The sequence below is a fragment of the Prunus dulcis genome, chromosome 3, assembly GCF_902201215.1.
Source record: "Prunus dulcis chromosome 3, ALMONDv2, whole genome shotgun sequence".
NCBI lineage: Eukaryota > Viridiplantae > Streptophyta > Magnoliopsida > Rosales > Rosaceae > Prunus > Prunus dulcis.
In genome coordinates, this window is record NC_047652.1 from 22,517,514 (window position 1) to 22,540,560 (window position 23,047).

Sequence of the window (23,047 nt, forward strand, 5' to 3'; positions counted from 1 at the left end):
CTCTTGGAATTATATATATATATATATTCTCAAATTAGAGAATAAAGGGTATTTTCCACGTGCACTTGACTCTTAGTTACTAAAGAATTCTGGGTGTGATCAGTGGCGGAGATAGAAGCTAATATGTAAGGTTTGGGGTCCAGTACTATAAATTTAAGATTATTTAGAGTTATATTTTAACTAATATTGTAATTGATGCTTAAGAAATAATCTGGGTGTGATCAAGTTGTACCACCACATAGTCCTACTAGTTCACATATTATGTAATTAAAGCACACGTGTTATAACAGAAGTAGACGTAAACGTGAACGACATCTGACCATGGCACACAAGAATTTCTAGCTAGGCCCTGGTGGTGTGTTGACGGTTTGTTTAAATTGTCTTAAAACATCTTTCACTATACAAATCACTAGCTAGTGGCGGTATCCATAAAGATGTTAAAGTGGTATCCATCGTAGCAAGGCACCCAAATGAAAAGCTATAAACAACTCCTCCAGCACCGACGAAGCTCCATATACTCACTGCCAATGATGGCCATCTGTCCATTCCGAGACCATTTATTCATCAGCTGGGCTTATCTAATTTTGATTTTTTCTTTCTTTCTTAGTTTCTTCATACGTAGCAGCCATCCTCGTCAGCTAGCACTGGAAAAACTCTGGTTCTCTCTATCTGTATTTTTATAAGAAGATGAACATGTGTGTCTGTGTGTGAACTGTGTGTCTGCGTATGTCGGTTGTGTGTCCATGTGTGTCATATGCATGCTTTTCCCTTCAACCGTAACGCATGCTCATCAATCTGTCTCTTTGTACAAGTAATCTCTAAACGTAACGCATACAAACCGCACTCAAACTTTTTCTTTGCTTTTTCTTGCATTACTTGCGGATTTGGACAGAAAAAATATATCAAACAACTCGTAACAGACTGATCCGAGAACCAACTAGTTTGCCAAAAGAAATGAAAGGAAAATGAAAACCGTACATTAAAAATGGCAAAAGTTGCATGATCATTAATGGAGTTTGGCCCGGTCAAAAGTGGTGGTTTGGTGCGTAGGATAAAGATGCTACTTTCTTATCGTCATGGGGTCTTATCTTGTGGGATGGTGCTTATCAATATCTTTGATTGAATCTGAATAATATGGAAATAATTATGTGTATACGACTCGATAATTCAAATTCATAATCTAATTCAAATTCATAATCTAACAACATAAGCAAAAGCATTTCATATTTGATTAACTTCCGAAATCTAGATTTATTTCATTTTTCATTCCTATACTCACAACAAGTACTTGTTTGCAATTGCATGAGAAAGTCTATTTATTCCTTTTGATAATTGACCTAGCTAGGGAATCTTTGTTGTCACAGTTGGGAACAAGCAGGCCATATCCTACGTGTCAAAGGCTAGCTCCACGTGTACCGTTAAGTGGCTACATACATCCAAATGATATATTGATCAAACCGTGAATAAATTCAGAGTGACGCATGGGGTTTAATTTGTTGCATCAGACATTATTTTCTCGGTCACGTCGCCATGATGACACCATGCCAAAACTGAAAAATATATATTTTTTTTGGGACGAAGCCAAAACTGAAAAATAAGTAAAGTGGGGTTTTGCTTTTTCTCATTCTTATAAATAGTGCAAGCATTAATATTGCTGGGAGAGAGAGCCTAGTGATTTTCCGAGTGTACCATTATTAATACAAAGCCTTTTGATGTTGTGTTTGTAAAAAGGAACGAAACAGAGAACCAATAATGAAGAAGTTTTTGCACGATTGTTTGTTGGTGAGTAGATGAAAACAACAGTTTAGTCTCTCTCTCTCTCTCTGCAGCTGATGACAGATTTATAGGAGAGTTTTTTTGTGTGGCTTTCAGGTTTCCTCCTTTTTTGATTCCTCATTAACCCCAAAGCCAAAACATCCATAATTACCTCTCATGGCTGGATCAGGAGGCAAAACACTTGGCAACTCATGCATTCTCCTCATAGGTAATTATTTATGGGGTTCTCATCATATTATTATGATATTATGATATGCTGCAACTACTTTTTTTAATAGCTTTGATATGATAATGGAGGGGCCCCATGATGATCATCAGTTTTACCAGGAAGATAGGTTAATTTATCCTGTAATTTAATGGTCCTCCATTGACTAGGGAGCTCTGTTTCTACTTCTTTGGCTTTCAATGATGAAGTTAGAAAGAACTTAATGTCTTTGCCACATTTAATCTAGTACTTTTTTCTGTCTGCTTCTTCATAATAGTGATTGCTGGTATGGAGAGATTTGCATACAAGGGAGTGGCATCCAATCTAGTAACTTATCTAACTGATGTTGTGAAAATGAGCAACTCTGCGGCGGCGAAGACGGTTAACTGTTGGTGCGGCTTCACGTCCATGCTGCCTCTCTTAGTTGCACCTTTTGTTGACTCATATTGGGATCGATATCCCACCATTTTGGCCTCTTCTTTCCTCTATGTTGCAGTAAGTCTATTTCTTCTTTCTTTCTTACTAGTTTTGGTTCTACCTCTTGTCTCTTCTTTTGGTAAAGAATTTAAAACTTACCAGAAACTATTATGGTTAATTTGTAATTTTCTGGAATTTGTCTGATCAAGATGCTTCAGATGATGGATTAAGATGGATGGAGCCTGAGTCATCGTCACCAAATCTTATTTTCATTAGAATATTTGGGCTGTCTGGTCAAGATAATTGAAGATAGTTTGATTTTAGTGTGTGCTTGCTTCGTCATGTCACACTTGTATAATTTATGAGTCTGTATGGCTTTGTTTTTTAGGGGCTTGTGGCCTTGACATCAACAGCATTGACCAGGGCATCTTCTGCTGCAAACAAAACAAGTTCTAATTCCTCATTTCTGTTTTGGTCTCTGTATTTAATTTCTCTTGGTCAAGGTGGATATAACCCGTCTCTGCAAGCATTTGGAGCAGATCAACTGGACAGCGAAGAGGAACTGCCTAGCAGCAAAGATGAGCAAAAGTCCAACAAAAAGAGCGTGTTCTTTCAATGGTGGTATTTTGGTGTTTGCAGTGGCAGCCTCCTGGGCATCACTCTCATGTCCTACATTCAAGACACTTTTGGTTGGATTCTGGGTTTTGCAATCCCCATGATATCGATGATTACGTCGGTCGTGGTGTTCTCTTGTGGAAGCCGAATCTATACTTACAGAGAGAGCGAGGCCATGGACTATAAGCCTATTGTCAACATGGTTCAAAGCATCAAGGCAACTGCATTAAAACTAAGGAAATATTGCAGAATCACATTACCAAATAAAAGTTATGTTACTGAGCTAGAGTAAGTCTAGTTTCTAACTCTTGAACTCTGTTTTACAAAAAATGTGCATGAATTCTGATGCCATACGTATCTGTTTTTTCTGGTTAATTATATATAGGCTTCAAGAGAAACCGCTTTGTCATCAAAATTTCAGCACCAATGAGGGGTTGGTTGAGAATCCCAAAAGCGGCTTCTATGTGCTTGAAAATGCTAAAGTGCTGCTGAGGCTTCTGCCCATCTGGATAATGCTTTTGATGTTTGCAGTGATTTTCCAACAACCTCCCACATTCTTTACCAAACAAGGCATGACCATGAAGAGAAACATTGGAAGCAAATTCAAGATCCCACCAGCAACTCTACAGAGTGCCATCACTCTTTCCATAATCCTCTTGATGCCTCTCTACGACAAAATTATGATCCCGATTACACGACTGGTTACTTGTCACGAAAAGGGTATCAGCGTGATGCAGAGGATGGGGATTGGGATGTTTATTTCAGTCCTAGCAATGGCCAGTGCAGCAGTTGTGGAAACAAGAAGGCTCCACATCAGCGGAGAAATGGAAGCTCTGGGAGCCCATTCTGAGACTGTCCCGTTTAGCATCTTTTGGCTGCTGCCTCAGTACATTCTTTTGGGAATTTCAGACATTTTCACTGTTGTTGGAATGCAAGAATTTTTTTACTCTGAAGTTCCCGTAAGAATGAGAACGATGGCCTTTGCGCTGTACACTAGTGTTTTCGGGGTGGGAAGCTACTTGAGCAGCCTTTTGATTGCGACCGTTGAGGCTGTTACAAGTTCGAACGGAAGGCAGAGCTGGTTCTCTGATGACATGAGTGAAGCTCGGCTGGACAAATACTACTGGTTTTTGGCCTCGTTGAGTGCTTTGAGCTTTCTCTTTTATGTACTTTTGTCTGCGTGTTACAGAAGCAGGAGGGATTTGGATTTAGACAATGAAAACTGTAAATAAGCTCTTTGTTTCGAGCTTCATCCAGCTCAGAAGAAAAACTCTGGTTAATAGGTTGAGTTTATGTGTGAATGATATGTTTTTTCCAATGATTCTTACTCTAATCTGAATGCAGTCGAGGCATAACATAATCAAATTTTTATTTCAATGAAATTTCAGACAACAAATCACTTAAAAACTTCAAAATATGAGCTTCAAACATACAGCTCTTGAAAATCTTAGTACACTCTAGGGTGAGGTACCTTTATTTGATCAAAATAAAAAGGGAAAAATGAGAAGTTCATGGCTTTTAAGATTCTTGATGATCAAGAAGAGATGATCATCAAGTGTTGTATAAAGCTTTAATTCCTTGAATATCATCTCCATGCAAGCTCTGTTGGGTCACTCCAGCGCGGACAGAGGGGAACATAATAGCTCCTTGAACAGAGCTATGCCCGAGCCCAAGAAGGTGCCCTATTTCATGCAAAGCCACAGTCTCAAAGTCATAAGCACCACTCACGGCGCCCACGGAAAACCGCTCATCAGCGTCGTAATGAAGTCTCCCATTTGTCGGCGCAAATGCATGGGCTATGGTCCCACCTGGCCCATCAAATGGGGTCCCATCTCCATGATCGCCCCTGTTAAAACTGACCGTCAGATCTGGGTTCTGGTTGTTCTGTGCCTCACTGAAGGTGAAGTGTGTGTTGGCGGCCCATGTTTGAAAAGCACTGGAAACTGGGCCCATGGCCTCAGCTGGGGTGCCTTGAAGAAAAGCATAGGTGAGGTGATACTTAGAGGCCGGCCATGTTGGGTTTTCTTCGAAGAAAGAATAATTAGCAACTGTGTGTCCTCCGTGGGGATGGTGACGGTGCCTTTTTTTGCCTGATCGCATGGAGGAGGTACCATTGATGATATCTGCAACACCACAACGTGGCATCATCATGTTGGATACGGTTTTCGCATCCAATGTTCCGGTGGCTTTGAGGTGGTAATTAATTTGGTAAGTTTTGATGGCAGACTCCAATTGGTCGTCAAAATCATCGTCATTGAGGTGACCATTGTTGCTGCTCAAGTAACCAAATTTTCCAAGGTATTTTTTGAGGTCTTGGATGCCTTGGACCTTGTCACCCTTGTGGCACCTCTTGAGATGCTCAAGGAACTCGAATGGAGACGAGGTAATTTTGTTGTTGTGGGTTTCTGATGAAGTTGCATGGGCGAGGAGAGAAAGGAGGACGAAGAGAAGAGTGCATGTGAAGAGAGAAATGTGAGACAACTTTGATGCCATTGACGATGCTGCAATAGCTAGGAAGGAAGAAAGTATATTAATTGGATATGTTGCAACGAAAAGCTTCATATTTGGAGGGATATTTATAGGTGTATAATGAGCATATATAGATTAACGGTGGGGATACGTTGATATATAAAAATTTCCAAATTATTGGCTTTGAGCCGGCATAGTAATATCATGACTTTGACCACAGGTAGCTAAAGTCTTGAGGTTGGAGACTAAAGGGGGATGTATTCAATTGAGATTTTAAAAGACTATTTAGGGATTAAAAAAGTCTATTGGATTTCTTTACTCAAAAAAATGTCCACTAAATTTAATTAGAATGTAATGATTTACAGGATTTTATTTATGAATTTCTATAATAAAGAGACTTATGGATTTTAAAGATTTATATCATAGGATTTAGAGCGAAGCCAATATAGGTGCTTACAACTCTTATATCCCGGACATAAATTCACTTACAATTAAACCTCTAACTAAAATCCAAATTTAAAATATGTTGCCATGTAAGATAGATATGTCCAAGCATTATTAACTAAATTACACTATATACCATTTACCTTTATATTATGTAATTATAATTTATTTTGAAGCATGTCATTAACTCCTTAGTTCATATTCAACATAGCAATATTCATCAAATCCCTAAAATTTTGAACCAAAAAAAAATCATTAATTATTTTATAATAGATTAATCCTACAAATTTTCCACTCAGTTAATAAAGTTAACTTAAAGGAACGTGATTTATATTTTAAAAAAATAGGTAGATTATTTACACAAAAATTGGTATGTAGATTATAGGTAGATTATTCATAAAAAAAGGTCGATTATTCACATAAAAAATAGGTATTTATTTATGTAAAAACATAGGTAGATTATTCATTAAAAAAAAGTAGGTACAGTATTTAGGTAACCAAAAAAAAAGAAGGTAAAGTATCTCGTTAATTGGTTCAGTTTATGTCTGAATTGTATGTTTTTTTCAATGATTCTTACTCTAATCTGAATGCAGGCGAGGCATAACATAATCAAATTTTTATTTCAATGAAATTTCAGAAAACAAATTCACTTAAAAACTTCAAAATATGAGCTTCAAACATACAGCTCTTGAAAATCTGAGTACACTCTTAGGTGAGGTACCTTTATTTGATCAAAATAAAAAGGGGAAAATGATAAGTATAGGCTTTTAGCTTTTAAGATTCTTGATGATCATCAAGTGTTGTATAAAGCTTTAATTCCTTGAATATCATCCCCATGCAAGCTCTGCTGGGTCACTCCAGTGCCGATAGAGGGGAACATAATAGCTCCTTGAACAGAGCTATGCCCCAGCCCGAGAAGGTGCCCTATTTCATGCAGAGCCACACTCTGCAAGTCAAAAGCACTGGTCACGGCACCCACAGCCCACGCCTCAGCAGCGTCGTAGTGAAATCTCCCATTTGTGGGAGCAAATGCATGGGCTATGGTCCCACCTGGCCCATCAAATGGGGCCCCATCTCCATGATTGCCCCTGTGAAAACTGACCGTCAGATCTGGGTTCTGATTGCTCTGGACCTCACTGAAGGTGAAGTGTGTATTGGCGGCCCATGTTTGAAAAGCACTGGAGACTGGGCCCATGGCCTCAGCTGGGGTGCCTTGAAGAAAAGCATAGGTGAGGTGATACCTAGAGGCCGGCCATTTTGGGTTTCCTTGGAAGAAAGAATAATGAGCAACTCTGTGTCCTCCGTGGTGATGGTGAGGGTGCCTTTTTTTGCCTGGCAGACTCCAATTGGTCGTCAAAATCATCATCATTGAAGTGGCCATTATTGTTGCTGCTTAAGTAACCAAATTTTCCGAGGTTTTGGATGCCTTGGACCTTGTCCCCCTTGTGGCATCCCTTGAGATGCTCAAGGAACTCGAATGGAGAAGAGGGTATTTTTTTGTTGTGGGTTTCTGATGAAGTTGCATGGGAGAGGAGAGAGAGGAGGATGAAGAGAAGAGTGCATGTGAAGAGAGAAATGTGAGACGACTTTGATGCCATTGATGATGCTGCAATAGCTAGGAAGGTAGAAAGTATAATAATTGGGTATGTTGCAATGAAAAGCTTCATATTTGGAGGGATATTTATAGGTGTATAATGAGCATATATAGATTAACGGTGGGGATGCGTTGATATATAAAATTTTCCAAATTATTGGTTTTGAGCCCGCATGACTTTGACCATTGCTAAGCTAAGTCTTGAGGTTCGAGACTAATTATTTCTTGGTTCGGACTATACGCTAAATATTAAACTATAGTCATTCAAACGGGGACCGTATAACGAATCTTGCGCTTAAAAGACTTGAAGAAAATCATCATGAAGTGGAGTTTCTCATATAGATTTACTGCTGAGTTAGGATCCAATTGGAGAACTTGTTTCGGAAACTATTGAACCCTTCTTGTTTATATTGTTCCAGAGCAAACATGAATTTTCATAAATATATCGTCTTCCCTGCCTAGCACAACTATTCGCTCTATATTATTCCTTCTCTGCTCTTTGGGACAGGAAGGGCATTTTAAGACAAAGGAAGAAGCAAATTATTAGTCCTAAATTATTGACATGTTCACTTGTACTTGGATTATTTTCTAAATTATGAATCCGGGAAGTCAGTAACATATATAGGAGCGAACGAATGACTATGAGATCAACCACTTTATTATCGTAGTTTTTCAACTATTGAATTGCGGATTGTAATGTGAAACCTACTTATTTTTTGATTTTGTAGATCTTAATAAACATAGGAAAGTCAGAATTAATCAAAATAATTTTAATACCCATTTGTTGGTTTGTTGTATTATAAGTCTATATTGGCTGCCAATACTTCAAAGAAATTGACTTTGAGTTTGATGCTCACATTCTCATATGGTATCATAGTCATGTTATTCACGTATCAAGTTTGATGCTCAAAAGCTGCCACATATGAGAGGGTATGTTGAGAGTATCTCACATTAGAGAATGAAAGTTTTTCATTAGTGCTTGAAAGATATTGAACTCCATCTAATACCAAATAATTTTGATTTGGATGCTTACATATTATAACAACTAAGATTAGTTTATTTATTTTTCTTAAAACTTTGATAATGCAATATAACTAAAACAGTACAAACTCAAATAATTTGGGCACACTGGCTAAAGATTACCAAAGTTGAAATCGAAGGTGAGTCGAGGACTCTTACACAAATTATTATATCAAACAATTAATTTCCAGCATATATATTTATATACTGGTGTACAACTTTGAGTTGTGTTTATTGTTTTCAATATCTGAGTACCCCCAAGGTGAGGTACTTTATTCGATTTTAAAAAAGAAAAAAGAAAAAAAGAAAAGTTGATGACTTTGGATGAACATAGTAATTACTTAAGAGAGACAACCGATGATTATCAAGCGTGGTATAATGCTTTAATTCCTTGAATATCATCCCTGTTCAAGCCTTTGGTTTCTCCAGAGCTTATAGTCGGGTACATAATAGCTGTCCGAACAGAGCTATGGCCAAGCCCTAGGAGGTGACCAATTTCATGCAAAGCCACAGTCTCCAAGTGAAAAGCACCCCTCACAACGCCCACAGACCACTTCTCATCAGCGTCATAGTGAAATCTCCCATCTTTCGGCGCAAAAGAATGCGCTAGGATCCCTCCTGGGCCATCAAATGGATGCCCATCTCCATGGCTACGCCGGTGAAAACTCACCGTCAGATCCGGCTTCTTATTCCTTCGAGCCTGGCTGAACTTGAACTGTGTGTGGGCAGCCCACGTATTAAAAGCACGTGCAACTGGGCCCTTCGCCGCGGTCGGGGTGCCCCGAAGAAAAGCGTAGGTGAGGTGGTACTTAGAGGCTGGCCATTTTGGCTTTCCAGGGAAGAAAGTATAATGAGCAACTGTGTGTCCCTTGTGATGGTGGTGAGGAGGAGGGTGACTTTGCTTGCCTGATCGCATAGAGGAGGTACCATTGATGATATCTGGGACGCCACAACGTGGCATCATCATATTGGATACTGTTTGAGCGTCTAATATTCCAGTGGTTTTGAGGTTGTAGTTGAGTTGGTAGGTTTTGATGGCCGACGCCAATTGATCGTCAAAATCATCAGTGGTTTGGTTATTGTTGCTGCTTAAGTAACCAAACCTTCCAAGGTATTTTTTGAGGTCTTGGATTCCTGGGACCTTGTCACCATTTTGGAACCCCTTAAGATGTTCAAGGAACTCAAATGGTGATGATGTTTTTTTGTTGTGGGTTTCGGATGAAGTTGCATGGGAGGGGAGAGAAAGGAGGATGAAGAGGAGAGTGCATGCCAAGAGACAAAGATGAGACTTTGATGCCATTGATGAAGCCTAGGATTGGATATGTTCCAACAGCATCGCATTTGGAGGGATATTTATAGGGAGTTAATTACGTAAACCTCCCCCGAGGTTTTTTTATAATGTTTTTTCAAAATAACTCCTGCACTTTTGGAAACCTTTCACTATATTTCTGTCAGTTAATTGATGATGCCACACAAAAGACCTTCTCTAAATACCCGGATTACCCTCAATTAGCACTCTTATCTTATATTAGAAACGTCGTGGATAGCACTGTTCTCCCCTTTCTCCCTTGTTTCTCGGCGGATTATTAATTGAAATCAACTATTAAATAAATAAATAAATGTCTGAACCTTTTTTATTCGAACCAATAAGAACTTATGGCCAACAAAGTCAAATAATATATGTTTTTTAATGCTTCCAAAAGGAAACTAAGATAGATTCCGAGTCTCTACATTTAGAGTTTACACATTTATTCGTATTTCGCAAAATCTTGACTGTCTTAATAATCTAACCGTTTAAAACAAGACATATAATCGAACCTTAAAAAATTAATAAAAAATTTATTAACTTCAAATATTTAAAAATTAAATTTAAAACTAAAATAAATTAAATTAAAAAGTCACATAATCTAAAAATTAAAAACCAGAAATGCAACGTCACCACCCCACCCCTATCCCTGCCGCCCCTACCAACCCCAACACACCCAAACACACCATCCACCATCTCTCCCCCTACCCCAACAGCACCCAAGCCACTATATATACCATTTACCATCTCTCTCTTTCTGTATTGCTCGCAACCCCCTCCCATTTTGATAATCTTTCTCTGCATTAATCCTCGCAGCCCCCTCTCAATTACCCCTAGCCTTTCGTGAAGAAACCTATAGCCTTCTCCACTCACCTTGTGTGTAATAACCCAAACTCAAAATTCATAATTAATGAATAATTTATTATGGAAAAAGACAATTTTGCCCTTGGAATATTTTATTAAGAAAAGTTGACTTTTTGATCGGAAAAGAATTTGACCATTCTACAGACACCGTTGCGTAAAGCACGGTGAAATGAGTTCATAGACACGTAGTGGGCCCGAATCGGAGCTGTAACGAGAGAGTTATGGTCAAAAGAATCTCAGTGGCACAATCATAAATATTTCGAAGTGGGATTTTATAAAAACCAGATCTCTCTCTTTCTCTCTCTCTCTCCCGCGACCTCCCTCTCTCCCGCCCCGTCTTCTTCTTCACTTCGCAACTCCGGCCACCTAGGTACACTTAGGTGGTAGTTTTACATTGATTACAGTGCTTTTATGCGAGTTTTATGGATCTTGAATATAATTGCATATACGCGTATATAAATATGTGAATGCATTGATTTCAGTACGAATATAATGAAGAGGAAAAATTTATTTTTTGTATAACTGTTTTTACAGTGGGGTTAATATGTTCATATGCTATTTTTCTGAACCTTTATTTTTATCCACTCACATTTATTGAATGTTTTGCGCCCCCAGGCTGTAGACGTGCACAAGAAATCCACCACGGGCCAGTTTTCCGTCTTCCACGCCTTTCTTTTGTTTTACAGAAGTTTTGTTTTGTAAAAGGATTAACTCATCTGTAAACTATTGGAATTGCTATGATGTTTGCCATAGATTGAGAATTGGATTGTGAATTGTATCTTTAAATATGCTGACAATTGGTTGTGTAAATATTTATGCTCGTTTTAACAGGTGTAAATTTTGGGATTGAGCAAATTATAGGAGAGACTCTGCCGAATTTTCGGTAGAAGTCAAGGCTAAATTTACAATAAATTGTAGTTAGAAGGGCAAATAGGTCAATTGTGCTTGACATTCGCCAAGTATCGGACACGCACAGGATTCGACTCGAATTCCAAAGCGGAATTTGGATCGGGTCCTGTCATTGTGGATTTTTCTTTTATGTTTTTTTGTTTAAACAAATAATTGTTAAATTTAAATAATTTTTTGATGAAAAGGAAAATTAAATACTTATGTTGTTGATATGTCATGTCTTTAAACGTTTAGATTATTAGGACGGTTAAGATTTTACGAAATGCGGATAAATACGTAAACTCTGAATATAGAAACTCGAGATCCAACTAGGATATATGTCCAGTAAAATTAAAAGAAAATAGGGATGTTTTTGTCTTTTTAATAATTTCCATTAAGTTAGTCAGTCAAACTCAAATGTTAGTTAAAGGACAAGATTTATTTGGTAATTGAGCCAAAATTTAGGAGGATAGATAGATTAACGGTGAGGATGTGTTGACATAATTTCCAAATTATTGATTTTGAGCTGGCTTTTGACTTCTTTTTTTGCCAGAATATATCATGACTTTGACTATAACTATAATTTTCATAATGATTTCCAAACTTTTAAGAAGAACAGAATTAATCAGAGAGTGATTAATTATTTATTAGCTCGAACTATCGCTAAAGTATAAAACTGTATGGTCATTCAAACAGGGATCCGTACAACGTGTTTAGCATTAGCAGTTTGTCTTCCTCCTTGAATTATACTCCATTGATTGATCGCTCAACTAACCTCAAGGGTCCACCCTAATTAATCATCCATCACTTAAATTAAACTACTCTACTTTTTAATTTAAAATCAAAGAATGAAGAACCATAAAACATGTTGATATGTTTCAAAACATAATTTTGAGTCAAATTATCTATGTGTCATATCCGACAGTCGAGCGTTAGAGAAGAAAAGTTTTGCATTAGTGCTTACTTATAATATCTTGGTTGCACCATAGGTGCCAATTAATTTTCGATTTGGATTCTCATATTATAACAAGTAAACAAATTGCTAGAACGGTAAATCCAAAGAGATTACTTAATTAATCGAGATTGAGTTGACCCTACAGGGCATGGTTTATAAGACAATCACCACTGCGTTAAAAGTAATTATATGTTCTATGATTGTAATCGAGACATAACGTAATCAAACTTGTAGTCCAAAGAAATTTCGGAGAAGAAATCATTCAAACATTTACCTGTGATACAACTTTTAGTTGTTTATTGTTTTTGAAAATCTCAGTACACTTGCAAGTGAGGTACTTTATTTGAAAAAAAAAACAAAAACAAAAGGAAAAAAATGAAAGGTTCCTCCTGATCCTGATTTTGGGTGAACCAAAAACTGAAGTGAGGTTTAAGACAAGAGATGATCAACCGATGATCAAGCGTTGTATAAAGCTTTAATTCCTTGAATATCATCCCCATGCAAGCTCTGCTGGGTCACTACAGGGCTTATAGTCGGGTACATAATAGCTCCCTGAACAGAGCTGTGCCCAAGCCCAAGGAGGTGCCCTATTTCATGCAAAGCCACAGTCTCCAAGTCATAAGCACCACTCACGGAGCCCACAGAAAACCGCTCATCAGCGTCGTAGTGAAATCTCCCGTTCGTTGGCGCAAATGCATGGGCTATGGTCCCTCCTGGCCCGTCAAAGGGAGCTCCGTCTCCATGATTACCCCTGTGAAAACTCACCGTCAGATCGGGGTTCTGATTGTTCTGGCTGAAGGTGAAGTGTGTGTTGGCGGCCCATGTTTGAAAAGCACGCGCAACTGGTCCCGTGGCCTCAGACCTTGAAGAAAAGCATAGGTGAGGTGATACTTAGAGGCCGGCCATTTTGGGTTTCCCCGGAAGAAAGGATAATGAGCAACTGTGTGTCCTCCGTGGTGATGGTGGTGAGGGTGCCTTTGTTTGCCTGATCGCATGGAGGAGGTACCATTGATGATATCTGCGACACCGCAACGTGGCATCATCATATTGGATACGGTTTTTGCATCCAATGTTCCAGTGGCTTTGAGGTGGTAATTGATTTGGTAAGTTTTGATGGCTGACTCCAATTGGTCGTCAAAATCATCATCATTGAAGTGGCCATTATTGTTGCTGCTTAAGTAACCAAATTTTCCGAGGTATTTTTTGAGGTCTTGGATGCCTTGAACCTTGTCACCCTTGTGGCATCCCTTGAGATGCTCAAGGAACTCGAATGGAGAAGAGGGTATTTTGTTGTTGTGGGTTTCTGATGAAGTTGCATGGGATGAGAGGAGAGAAAGGAGGATGAGGAGGAGAGAAAGAAAGGATTTTGATGCCATTGATTGATGCTAGTCGTATAGCTAAAAAGGAAGTAGATTTTGAATCTGTGTTGCAATTCAAGCTTCACATTGATGCTAGCTAAGCTAGTAGTAATAAATACTTTTGGTTTCGAATATGTTGTGGAAAAGCCTCATACTTTGGAGGGCTATTTATAGCTCTCTAATGAGAAGACTTACAACTCTAACTTCCACATTGAGATTGAGAGTTAGGCCTTCCATAGTAAATGCATATGCATTACTTTGAGTCTAAACAACTACCCTCTATTAGTGAGGTGCTACAAACTCTCCCAAACCCTAACCTCTTCTTTCCCAAAAAACCCTCTAAGAACCGTTTTATTTTGAAGGGGGAGGAAGCCACTGTTCTTCCTCCCCTCTCCCCTCTTTTCTTTCTCCATCTCTTCTTCCCTCATTTTTAGTGATAAAAGTTTTTCCCTATTTGTCTTCGTTTTGTTATGATTTTCTCCAATCATCATAGCCGGTTGCGTCTTGGCGTCGAATCTCCACCTGCATTTCGACGGCGGATCTCCACTACCATCCTTTTGCGATTTCTTTATGTTCGGAATAAGTCATAGAGACTCTTTGGGTTCTCTTTGTAGTTTTCAGCTCTTATTTTATGAGAGTTTTTCACATATCATTCATGAGAGCTTTTCACCTCTCATTTGTGAGAGATTTATTTGCATTGTTATGACTTGATTTTTTCAAACTTTATCTTTTTGATTATTTTGAGTTTGCAATCTTAGTTTGGATGCCTATACCAGAGTTTCTTCAATCATACGTGATCATTAGTGGAGGCGCACCAGATTGTCTTAATTTTAATTTTAGATCGCTCCATTATTGTAATGGCCCTTTGTGGCTAGTTTGTATCTTTGTGGCTAGTGGCTTTTTTGACTTAATTATGAATGCAATCTTAGAATTTCTCCACATTAAAAAAAAAAAAAGTGATACACAATGTGGTATATAAATGTAGAATGCTTGTGTTTATTATCCTATATAGAATGCTTGTGGTTATTATCTTTTATGATTTATGCTGACATTTATTTTATCAAATTTATATTTATACTTTTTTTTAGTGAAATTTGCATAAATAACACTTGAACTTTTAGACATGTGCGCTATTACCACATGAACTTTTAATTTTTACTTTTAATCACCTAAACTATGTAAAGTATTGCAATCCACCACCTATACGTCTAACTTCGTTAAAATTTCTATGAAGTGTAAGGATATTTCCGTCAATTCACTATAGAAAATAATCATCCTTCTTGGAATCCAACCCGAATGCATCAAAAGAGCATATCTACAAGCAATTTCAAATAATGCTGCAGTTCGACTATTGGGATCAACAACCCCATATGTCCATGCATCTCTCAGGTTGCCAAGCATGAGAAATTAATAAAATATATACTGCCCAAAAACATTACAACCGTTAGGCTATTCTGATCCACACCCTAAAAAAATGCAGGCAAGAGTCAAGCAATTCTCGGGTTGCCAAACCGAGAGAATGATATTCTCACAACTAGTATAAGTCATGATTAATTGTAAAGGGTTTTTACTGCAATTCACAAGGACCAAAACATAAATAAAAGATCACACATTCTCTTCAAGGCTCTCTCTCCCCTCCATCCAGCAAGAGTCTCATATAATTAGGTTAGCTTTTTTATAAAAAAAATTAATTATTTTTAGTTATAATTAATTGACGAAAATACCCTTATATTTAACGAAGTTAGACATAGGTGGTATATTGCAACACTTTATAAAGTTCAGATGATTAAAAGTTTAGGTGGCATTTATGCAAATTTTTCTTTCTTATATATATAAGCGCTGGTCTAAACTACAAGGGGAAATGGTTTATCACACATACACTCTACCAAGATGTCATGGGGATTTGAATCTAAGACAACTGGTCCGCAAGTCAAGGCCCTTTCTCACTAGACTAGACTCCGTTATAGCTATATTTATACTTTTTAATGGTAAAAGTTTTGCTTATAGACAAATAAATAAATTGTTAATAATTTTCTATTTCACTAATTTGTATGTCTACCAAATTTGATTAGTGATTAAGCCCTAGTAGTTAGCTCATCAATTGTGGTGATACTTGAGAAATGGGTTAGGATTATGATTGATCAAAGTTAGAATTATGGTACCAAGTTTACAACTTGTGGTCCTTGTCAATGCACAAAGTGAAAAACATGGTCCATTTTGTTAGATACAAGCCTAACATTATCATTTTTGGTTTAAGTTTATCACAAAATGGTCATACCCCGTTTCATTTCGTTGTAACTCTTAAAACATTGCGTAGTAAAGTTTGTTTTATCATCCAATGGATTTCAATGGTCCATCTCCTTGTAAGTTGTAAACCCCTCTCTATTTCGGAATAAAATGCACCAATTTAGTGGAAATGTACTAGTAATTTAGTAAATGGACCATGTTTACAACTCTATAATCTCTTAGATGGTTCTTCAATTAAAATTTTCGTAACATCAAAAATTAATATTCATAAATTGAGATTTTTATTTTATTTTATGACGTTGCATGGGAGAAGAGAGTGATTGTGAAGCGAGAAAGAATAGATTTTGAGGCGAGTATGCTATACAGATCTAAAGTGGCTAAAAATGTGGACAGGATTTAGTTACATTAATAGTCAACCTGCAATCATTCTTATAGAAAACATGATATTTATCTAGCAAGTAATAACCAGGTTTTGGATATTTTGCAAAACAATCATATTTTCAGTGGTTTTTTTTTTTTTTTTTTTATAGGTTTGTAATGTAATAATATATATATATATATATATATATATATTGTTTTGCATGTCACATGAATAGTATTGTTGTGCTATCCCTATACAATCACGTTCCACAGTGTGAAAAAAGTTGTCACACATAACGAAACATAATTAGTTGAAATAGAAAAATAATATTATTCCCGTAATATATAAGTTTTTCTCCAACGGTGGGGATATATAGTGACATAAACATCCCAATTTCCAATTCCATATTGGTTTTGAGCAGGTTCTTCTTAGTGTAATATCATGACTTTAACTATTGCTAGGTCTGGAGGTTTGAAACGATGGCTAGAAAGAAGGACAAACAAAATTTTCAAGAGTGACTCTCTTCAAATCGTTTCAGCCTTTCGGTTGGTTTATATCATTGGGTCATGTTGCTGTTTAGATGGCTCCCTTTATAATATGTGTCTTTTGTACTTTTTTTTTCTATTGATATAGTTAAATTATATTGTCTTTTAATCAAAAATATTTTATAAACTAACGACAGTACTTGACACGTCTAGTAAAAGACTAGACATCAATTTACTTTGGCGATATTATAGTGATGTCTCTTTTTTGAAAGACTATAGTGCTTTAGTGGTTAATTTAATTCCATTTAAGGTCAAAGACTAAAGAATTCGTTCACATGTAGCTGTGAATAATTCTATTATTCAATTTCTTGTCTCGAGTCCATCTTGGTAGACAATACTTCCAATAAGCTTGAGCAAAGTAATAAATTATCAATATTCTTAAACTTGGATTAAGATATTTGAACCTCAAATTTTGAATTCGGATTGCTCATAGAACCCTAAGGGAGAAAAGTTTCATATTGCTTTTCCAGATTGAGTTGACCCCTAGAGAGAGAGGACATGGTTTATAAGACAATCGCCACTGCTTTAAAAGTAATGATATGTTCTATGATTGCAATGGAGACAAACTTGTATTCCAAAGAAATTTCAGAGAATAGTAAATCATTCAAACTTGTATTTAAGAAATTTCAGATACAACTTTTAGTACACTTGTAAGTGAGGTACTTTATTTGAAAACTAAAAACAAAAGGGAATAATGAAAGGTTCATGACTTTGGGTGAACTTAAAAATGAAGTGAGGTTTAAGACAAGAGATGATCAACCGATGATCAAGCGTTGTATAAAGCTTTAATTCCTTGAATATCATCCCCATGCAAGCTCTGCTGGGTCACTCCAGGGCTTATAGTCGGGTACATAATAGCTCCCTGAACAGAGCTGTGCCCAAGCCCAAGAAGGTGCCCTATCTCATGCAAAGCCACAGTCTCCAAGTCATAAGCACCACTCACGGCGCCCACAGAAAACCGCTCATCAGCGTCGTAGTGAAATCTCCCGTTTGTTGGCGCAAATGCATGGGCTATGGTCCCTCCTAGCCCGTCAAAGGGAGCTCCGTCTCCATGATTACCCCTGTGAAAACTCACTGTCAGATCGGGGTTCTGATTGCTCTGGCTGAAGGTGAAGTGTGTGTTGGCGGCCCATGTTTGAAAAGCACGTGCAACTGGTCCCGTGGCCTCAGCTGGGGTGCCTTGAAGAAAGGCATAGGTGAGGTGATACTTAGAGGCCGGCCATTTTGGGTTTCCCCGGAAGAAAGTATAATGAGCAACTGTGTGTCCTCCGTGGTGATGGTGGTGAGGGTGCCTTTGTTTGCCTGATCGCATGGAGGAGGTACCATTAATGATATCTGCGACACCGCAACGTGGCATCATCATATTGGATACGGTTTTGGCATCCAATGTTCCAGTGGCTTTGAGGTGGTAATTGATTTGGTAAGTTTTGATGGCTGACTCCAATTGGTCGTCAAAATCATCATCATTGAAGTGGCCATTATTGTTGCTGCTTAAGTAACCAAATTTTCCGAGGTATTTTTTGAGGTCTTGGATGCCTTTTACCTTGTCACCCTTGTGGCATCCCTTGAGATGCTCAAGGAACTCGAATGGAGAAGAGGGTATTTTGTTGTTGTGGGTTTCTGATGAAGTTGCATGGGATGAGAGGAGAGAAAGGAGGATGAGGAAGAGGGTGATTGTGAAGAGAGAAAGATGGGATTTTGATGCCATTGATTGATGCTAGTTGTTGTATTACTTAGCTAGGAAAGTATTACTGAGCAGATTTTGAATCTGTGTTGCAATTCAAGCTTCAAATTTGGAGTGTTATTTATAGGTGTGTATATTGAGCATACATAGATTAACGTTGGGGTTACGTTGATATAATAACACTCAAATTTTCGTATTGGTTTTGAACCCGGGTCCTCTTCCATGTATGGTACGCCATGACTTTGACTGTAGCTATCTCTTGGTCTTGAGGTTCCAGACGACGGCCGCCGGGAAAGGGAAGAAAAAAAAAAGAGTGAGAAGAATAATGGCAAGAACACAAAAGTAAAGAGACCACCCAAACGCATAAAACAAAAGAGATTCAACGCATGAAACAATTCCTAAATTAATCTAAGCATATTCCTGGTCAAAGTCAACGTATAGTAAAGTAACTACAAATGCAAACACACATCAAGCTCTTGGTAGCTAAAAAATGCAAACACACATCAAACATGCATCCTTATAATCTTCCACATTAAGCATCAAATATCTTAATAAAGTTCTATGCATATCTAGCAATTTTTACTTCAAAGCAAAAAAATTACAAGCATAGAGTAATCACTTCAGTGACGGGATTAAATTATGGGCTATCAACAAAACAACAATAGATATTTGGTGTCATTCTTAATATGGGCCACAATGTTTCAATTTCATCTATTTACAAGTTATGATTTTCAAATTTGACCAATTTAAGTCTTTCGTTAAGTTTGCTGTTTGGTTAGATGTTAATTGATGACGTGTCCACTGTGGGACACTAAATTCGTCAGGAGAGGCTGAAATTTGGAAGAAAAGTAGAAATTTTGTTGAGACAGATCATAATTTTTCGGGGTTCAAACTTTGTCTAGAAAGAACAAAATTCGTCAGAAAAAGTCACAATTTGTCGGAAGAACAAAATTCGTTGGAAAAGGGCACGGTTTGTCAGCAAAGAAATATTTGGTCAGGGCATATCAAAATTTGTGGGGAAATAATTGTCAAGAAGAACAAAATACGTCGAGAAAGATCAATCTTTGTCGGCAATGAACAAAATTCGCCGAGACAGGTCAAAATTTGTCGGGAAAGCCAGATAACTGCTTGTTTTAAAGATAAAGCTTCTGCCTGTAAAACAGATGTATGACCAAGCAGACTAGAGCCAACAAGTGAAGGTTTCAAAATTAATTTTAAAACTATTTATATTGGGAGTACTTCATCCATAAGATTTAGCATTTTTTGTTTTTTTTTTTCCATTTTTAAAACAAATATTATTTTGATGCCAATCTTGTAAAAGCAAAGTTTTGATATGAGAAAAAGCTTCACTAATATGAGGTGTTCTATTCTGAAAAAGTAAACGATTTCGTTGCTCCAAATTTTCCAGCAAATAGTACAAAATTTGGCAAAAAATAATGAAAGAGAGACATTATTCCATTTAGAAAGGATCCACTCTATAATATCAACATTATTAGGTTGTGGGGAGACACCAAAGTTTAACAAGATTGGACCAAATCTGATTGGAGTATGAACAAGTAAAAAATAAATGAGAGAATGTTTCGGGGTATAAGTTTCAAAAAGGACAAAGATTTGAAATATTAGTAAAATGGTCAAGTTTCTCACGAGTAACGAGTATATGTATGAAGACGTTTTTGTATATAAAATAAATAAATAAAAGCCAAGTGAATAATTTAATTTTAGGGGGTAATTTTAATTTCCAAATTTTAGCTAATTATGAATCTATATTAGTCTTGCAATAATTTAATTGTAAACGTGTAGCAAAGTTAATAGAAAATTTTCCAGAAATAAAATACGCACATTTTTTTATGAGCAAAAGTTTAGGTGGAGATTGGCTCCTCTCACCACCTTCTTAAGGACAAACCTACAACCTCAAGTCGAAAGGACTTACGCGTGGCATTCAACTGCCAGTTACTATTGATATTTATTTATGTATGAAATTATATATCGCACACTAACAAGGACTGCTGACAGCTGAACTCGAACACTGATGGAACTACACACAGTACAGCAGAGACCTTAACAACTGAACCAACCCTGGTTGGCAAATAAAATACGTACTTCAATGCTCTTTGGGACATGAGTTTAAGTTGGGTTCATGACGTCAAATTCCACAGTAGAAGAAGAAGCAAATTTTAGTCCTAATTTGTTGACCCAAGAGAGTAACAATCCCATGACGATGACACATATAAGACCAGATTTACATCGACTCACTTTTTTCTCCGAACGAATTGTTCATGACATGTTGAAATTGAAGTGTCTGTAATCAAATTTATAGTGAAGCAAAAAAGTTTCAGACACGAAATATTTATTCTTTAAACTGTCGAAATTCGTATTACAGGTACTTCCGAGCACACTCCAGGTCCAGGTGAGGTACCTTATTTAAATTTGATAATAATAATAATTATTATTATTTAATGTTGTATAAGTTTTTAATTCCTTGAATATCGTCGGGCTTCAAATTCCGCTTGACCGTTGCAGTGTTGAGATAGGGGTACATAATAGCATCTTCAACAAAGCTATGATCAAGCCCAAGAAGGTGCCCTATTTCATGCACAGCAATACTCTGCAAGTCCATGCCACCATTCACAGAACCCACAACCCACATCTCATCAGCGTCGTAGTGAAATCTTCCATCTGTTGGCGAAAAAGCATGGGCGGTTACCCCACCTCGGCCATCAAACGGATACCTATCTCCATGATCGCGCCTCTGAAAACTGATCGTCAGATCTGGAGTCCTATATTCTTCGACCTGACTGAACGTAAACTGTGTGTTATTGGCCCATGTTTGAAAAGCACGTTTAACCGGATCTTTGGCCTGATTTGGGGTGCCCTGAAGAAAAGCATAGGTGAGGCGATACTTAGACGAAGGCCATTTTGGGTTTCCTGGGAAGAAAGCATATTGAGAAACTGTGAGCCCCTCGTGGTGCTGTATCTTTCTTGATATCATGGAGGTGGTACCATTGATGATATCTGGCACACCACAACGTGGTATCATCATGTTTGACACAGTTTTGGCATCCAACCTTCCGGTGGCCTCGAGGTTGTAATTGATTTGGTAAGTTTTGATGGCCGACTCCAATTGGTCGTCAAAATCATCATTCTGGGAATGGCCACTCAAGTAACCAAATTTTTCAAGGTGTTTTTTGACGTCTAGGATGCCTTGGACATTGTCACCCTTGCGACTCCCCTTAACCTGGTTAAGATACTCAAATGATGATGCTGCATGGGAGAGCAGAGGGAGGAGAAGAAGGAGGAGCAGGGTAGTGATTGTGAACAGAGAAAGAGTTGAAGCTTTTGATGGTGCCATTGATGCTAGCTAAGCTAGTAGTAAGAAATACTTTTGGTTTCGAATATGTTATGGAAAAGCCTCATACTTTGGAGGGCTATTTATAGCTCTCTAATGAGAAGACTTACAACATTGAGATTGAGAGTTAGGCCTTCCATAGTAAATGCATATGCATTACTTTGAGTCTAAACAACTACCCTCTATTAGTGAGGTGCTACAAACTGTCCCAAACCCTAACCTCTTCTTTCCCAAAAAAGCCCTCTAAGAACCGTTTTTATTTTGAAGGGGGAGGAAGCCATTGTTCTTCCTCCCCGCTCCCCTCTTTTCTTTCTCCATCTCTTCTTCCCTCATTTTTAGAGACAAAAGTTTTTTCCTATTTGTCTTCGTTTTGTTATGATTTTCTCCAATCATCATAGTCGGTTGCGTCTCGGGGTCGAATCTCCACCTGCATTTCGACGGCGGATCTCCACTACCATCCTTTTGCGATTTCTTTATGTTCGGAATAAGTCATAGAGACTCTTTGGGTTCTCTTTGTAGTTTTCAGCTCTTATTTTATGAGAGTTTTTCACATATCATTCATGAGAGCTTTTCACCTCTCATTTGTGAGAGATTTATTTGCATTGTTATGACTTGATTTTTTCAAACTTTATCTTTTTGATTATTTTGAGTTTGCAATCTTAGTTTGGATGCCTATACCAGAGTTTCTTCAATCATACGTGATCATTAATGGAGGCGCACCAGATTGTCTTAATTTTAATTTTAGATCGCTCCATTATTGTAATGGCCCTTTGTGGCTAGTTTGTATCTTTGTGGCCAGTGGCTTTTTTGCCTTAATTATGAATGCAATTTTAAAATTTCTCCACATTAAAAAAAAAAAAAGTGATACACAATGTGGTATATAAATGTAGAATGCTTGTGTTTATTATCCTATATAGAATGTTTGTGGTTATAATCTTTTATGATTTATGCTG

The 23,047-nt window shown here is 37.5% G+C and overlaps 5 protein-coding genes and 2 pseudogenes across 6 annotated transcripts; 1 reads left to right on the plus strand and 6 right to left on the minus strand.

Annotated features, from left to right (window-relative positions):
• Window positions 1-1,611: 1,611 nt before the first annotated feature.
• Window positions 1,612-4,373, plus strand: LOC117623628 (protein NRT1/ PTR FAMILY 5.9). Of its 2 annotated transcripts, XM_034354684.1 has the most exons (5): window positions 1,612-1,782; window positions 1,873-1,984; window positions 2,259-2,476; window positions 2,787-3,301; window positions 3,399-4,373. In XM_034354684.1, exons 2-5 carry the CDS (start codon window positions 1,933-1,935, stop codon window positions 4,243-4,245), a joined length of 1,632 nt encoding a protein of 543 aa, XP_034210575.1. In that variant the 5' UTR covers window positions 1,612-1,782; window positions 1,873-1,932; the 3' UTR covers window positions 4,246-4,373. The 2 variants fall into 2 exon arrangements, with proteins under 2 accessions (XP_034210575.1, XP_034210574.1); XM_034354683.1 differs by having other exon boundaries at window positions 1,612-1,984.
• A 191-nt stretch (window positions 4,374-4,564) lies between these two features.
• Window positions 4,565-5,506, minus strand: LOC117623379 (metalloendoproteinase 3-MMP-like). Its single transcript, XM_034354329.1, has one exon. The coding sequence runs from the start codon at window positions 5,504-5,506 to the stop codon at window positions 4,565-4,567; it is 942 nt and encodes a 313-aa protein (XP_034210220.1).
• Window positions 5,507-6,719: 1,213 nt separating this feature from the next.
• On the minus strand, window positions 6,720-7,524 carry LOC117623468 (annotated as a pseudogene).
• A 1,380-nt stretch (window positions 7,525-8,904) lies between these two features.
• LOC117623445 (metalloendoproteinase 2-MMP-like) lies at window positions 8,905-9,840 on the minus strand. Its single transcript, XM_034354424.1, has one exon. The coding sequence runs from the start codon at window positions 9,838-9,840 to the stop codon at window positions 8,905-8,907; it is 936 nt and encodes a 311-aa protein (XP_034210315.1).
• Window positions 9,841-13,009: 3,169 nt separating this feature from the next.
• Window positions 13,010-13,929, minus strand: LOC117623316 (annotated as a pseudogene).
• Window positions 13,930-17,830: 3,901 nt separating this feature from the next.
• Window positions 17,831-18,772, minus strand: LOC117623409 (metalloendoproteinase 2-MMP-like). Its single transcript, XM_034354376.1, has one exon. It carries the CDS (start codon window positions 18,770-18,772, stop codon window positions 17,831-17,833), a length of 942 nt encoding a protein of 313 aa, XP_034210267.1.
• Window positions 18,773-21,197: 2,425 nt separating this feature from the next.
• LOC117622006 (metalloendoproteinase 2-MMP-like) lies at window positions 21,198-22,097 on the minus strand. Its single transcript, XM_034352516.1, has one exon. It carries the CDS (start codon window positions 22,095-22,097, stop codon window positions 21,198-21,200), a length of 900 nt encoding a protein of 299 aa, XP_034208407.1.
• Between the last annotated feature and the right edge of the window lie 950 nt (window positions 22,098-23,047).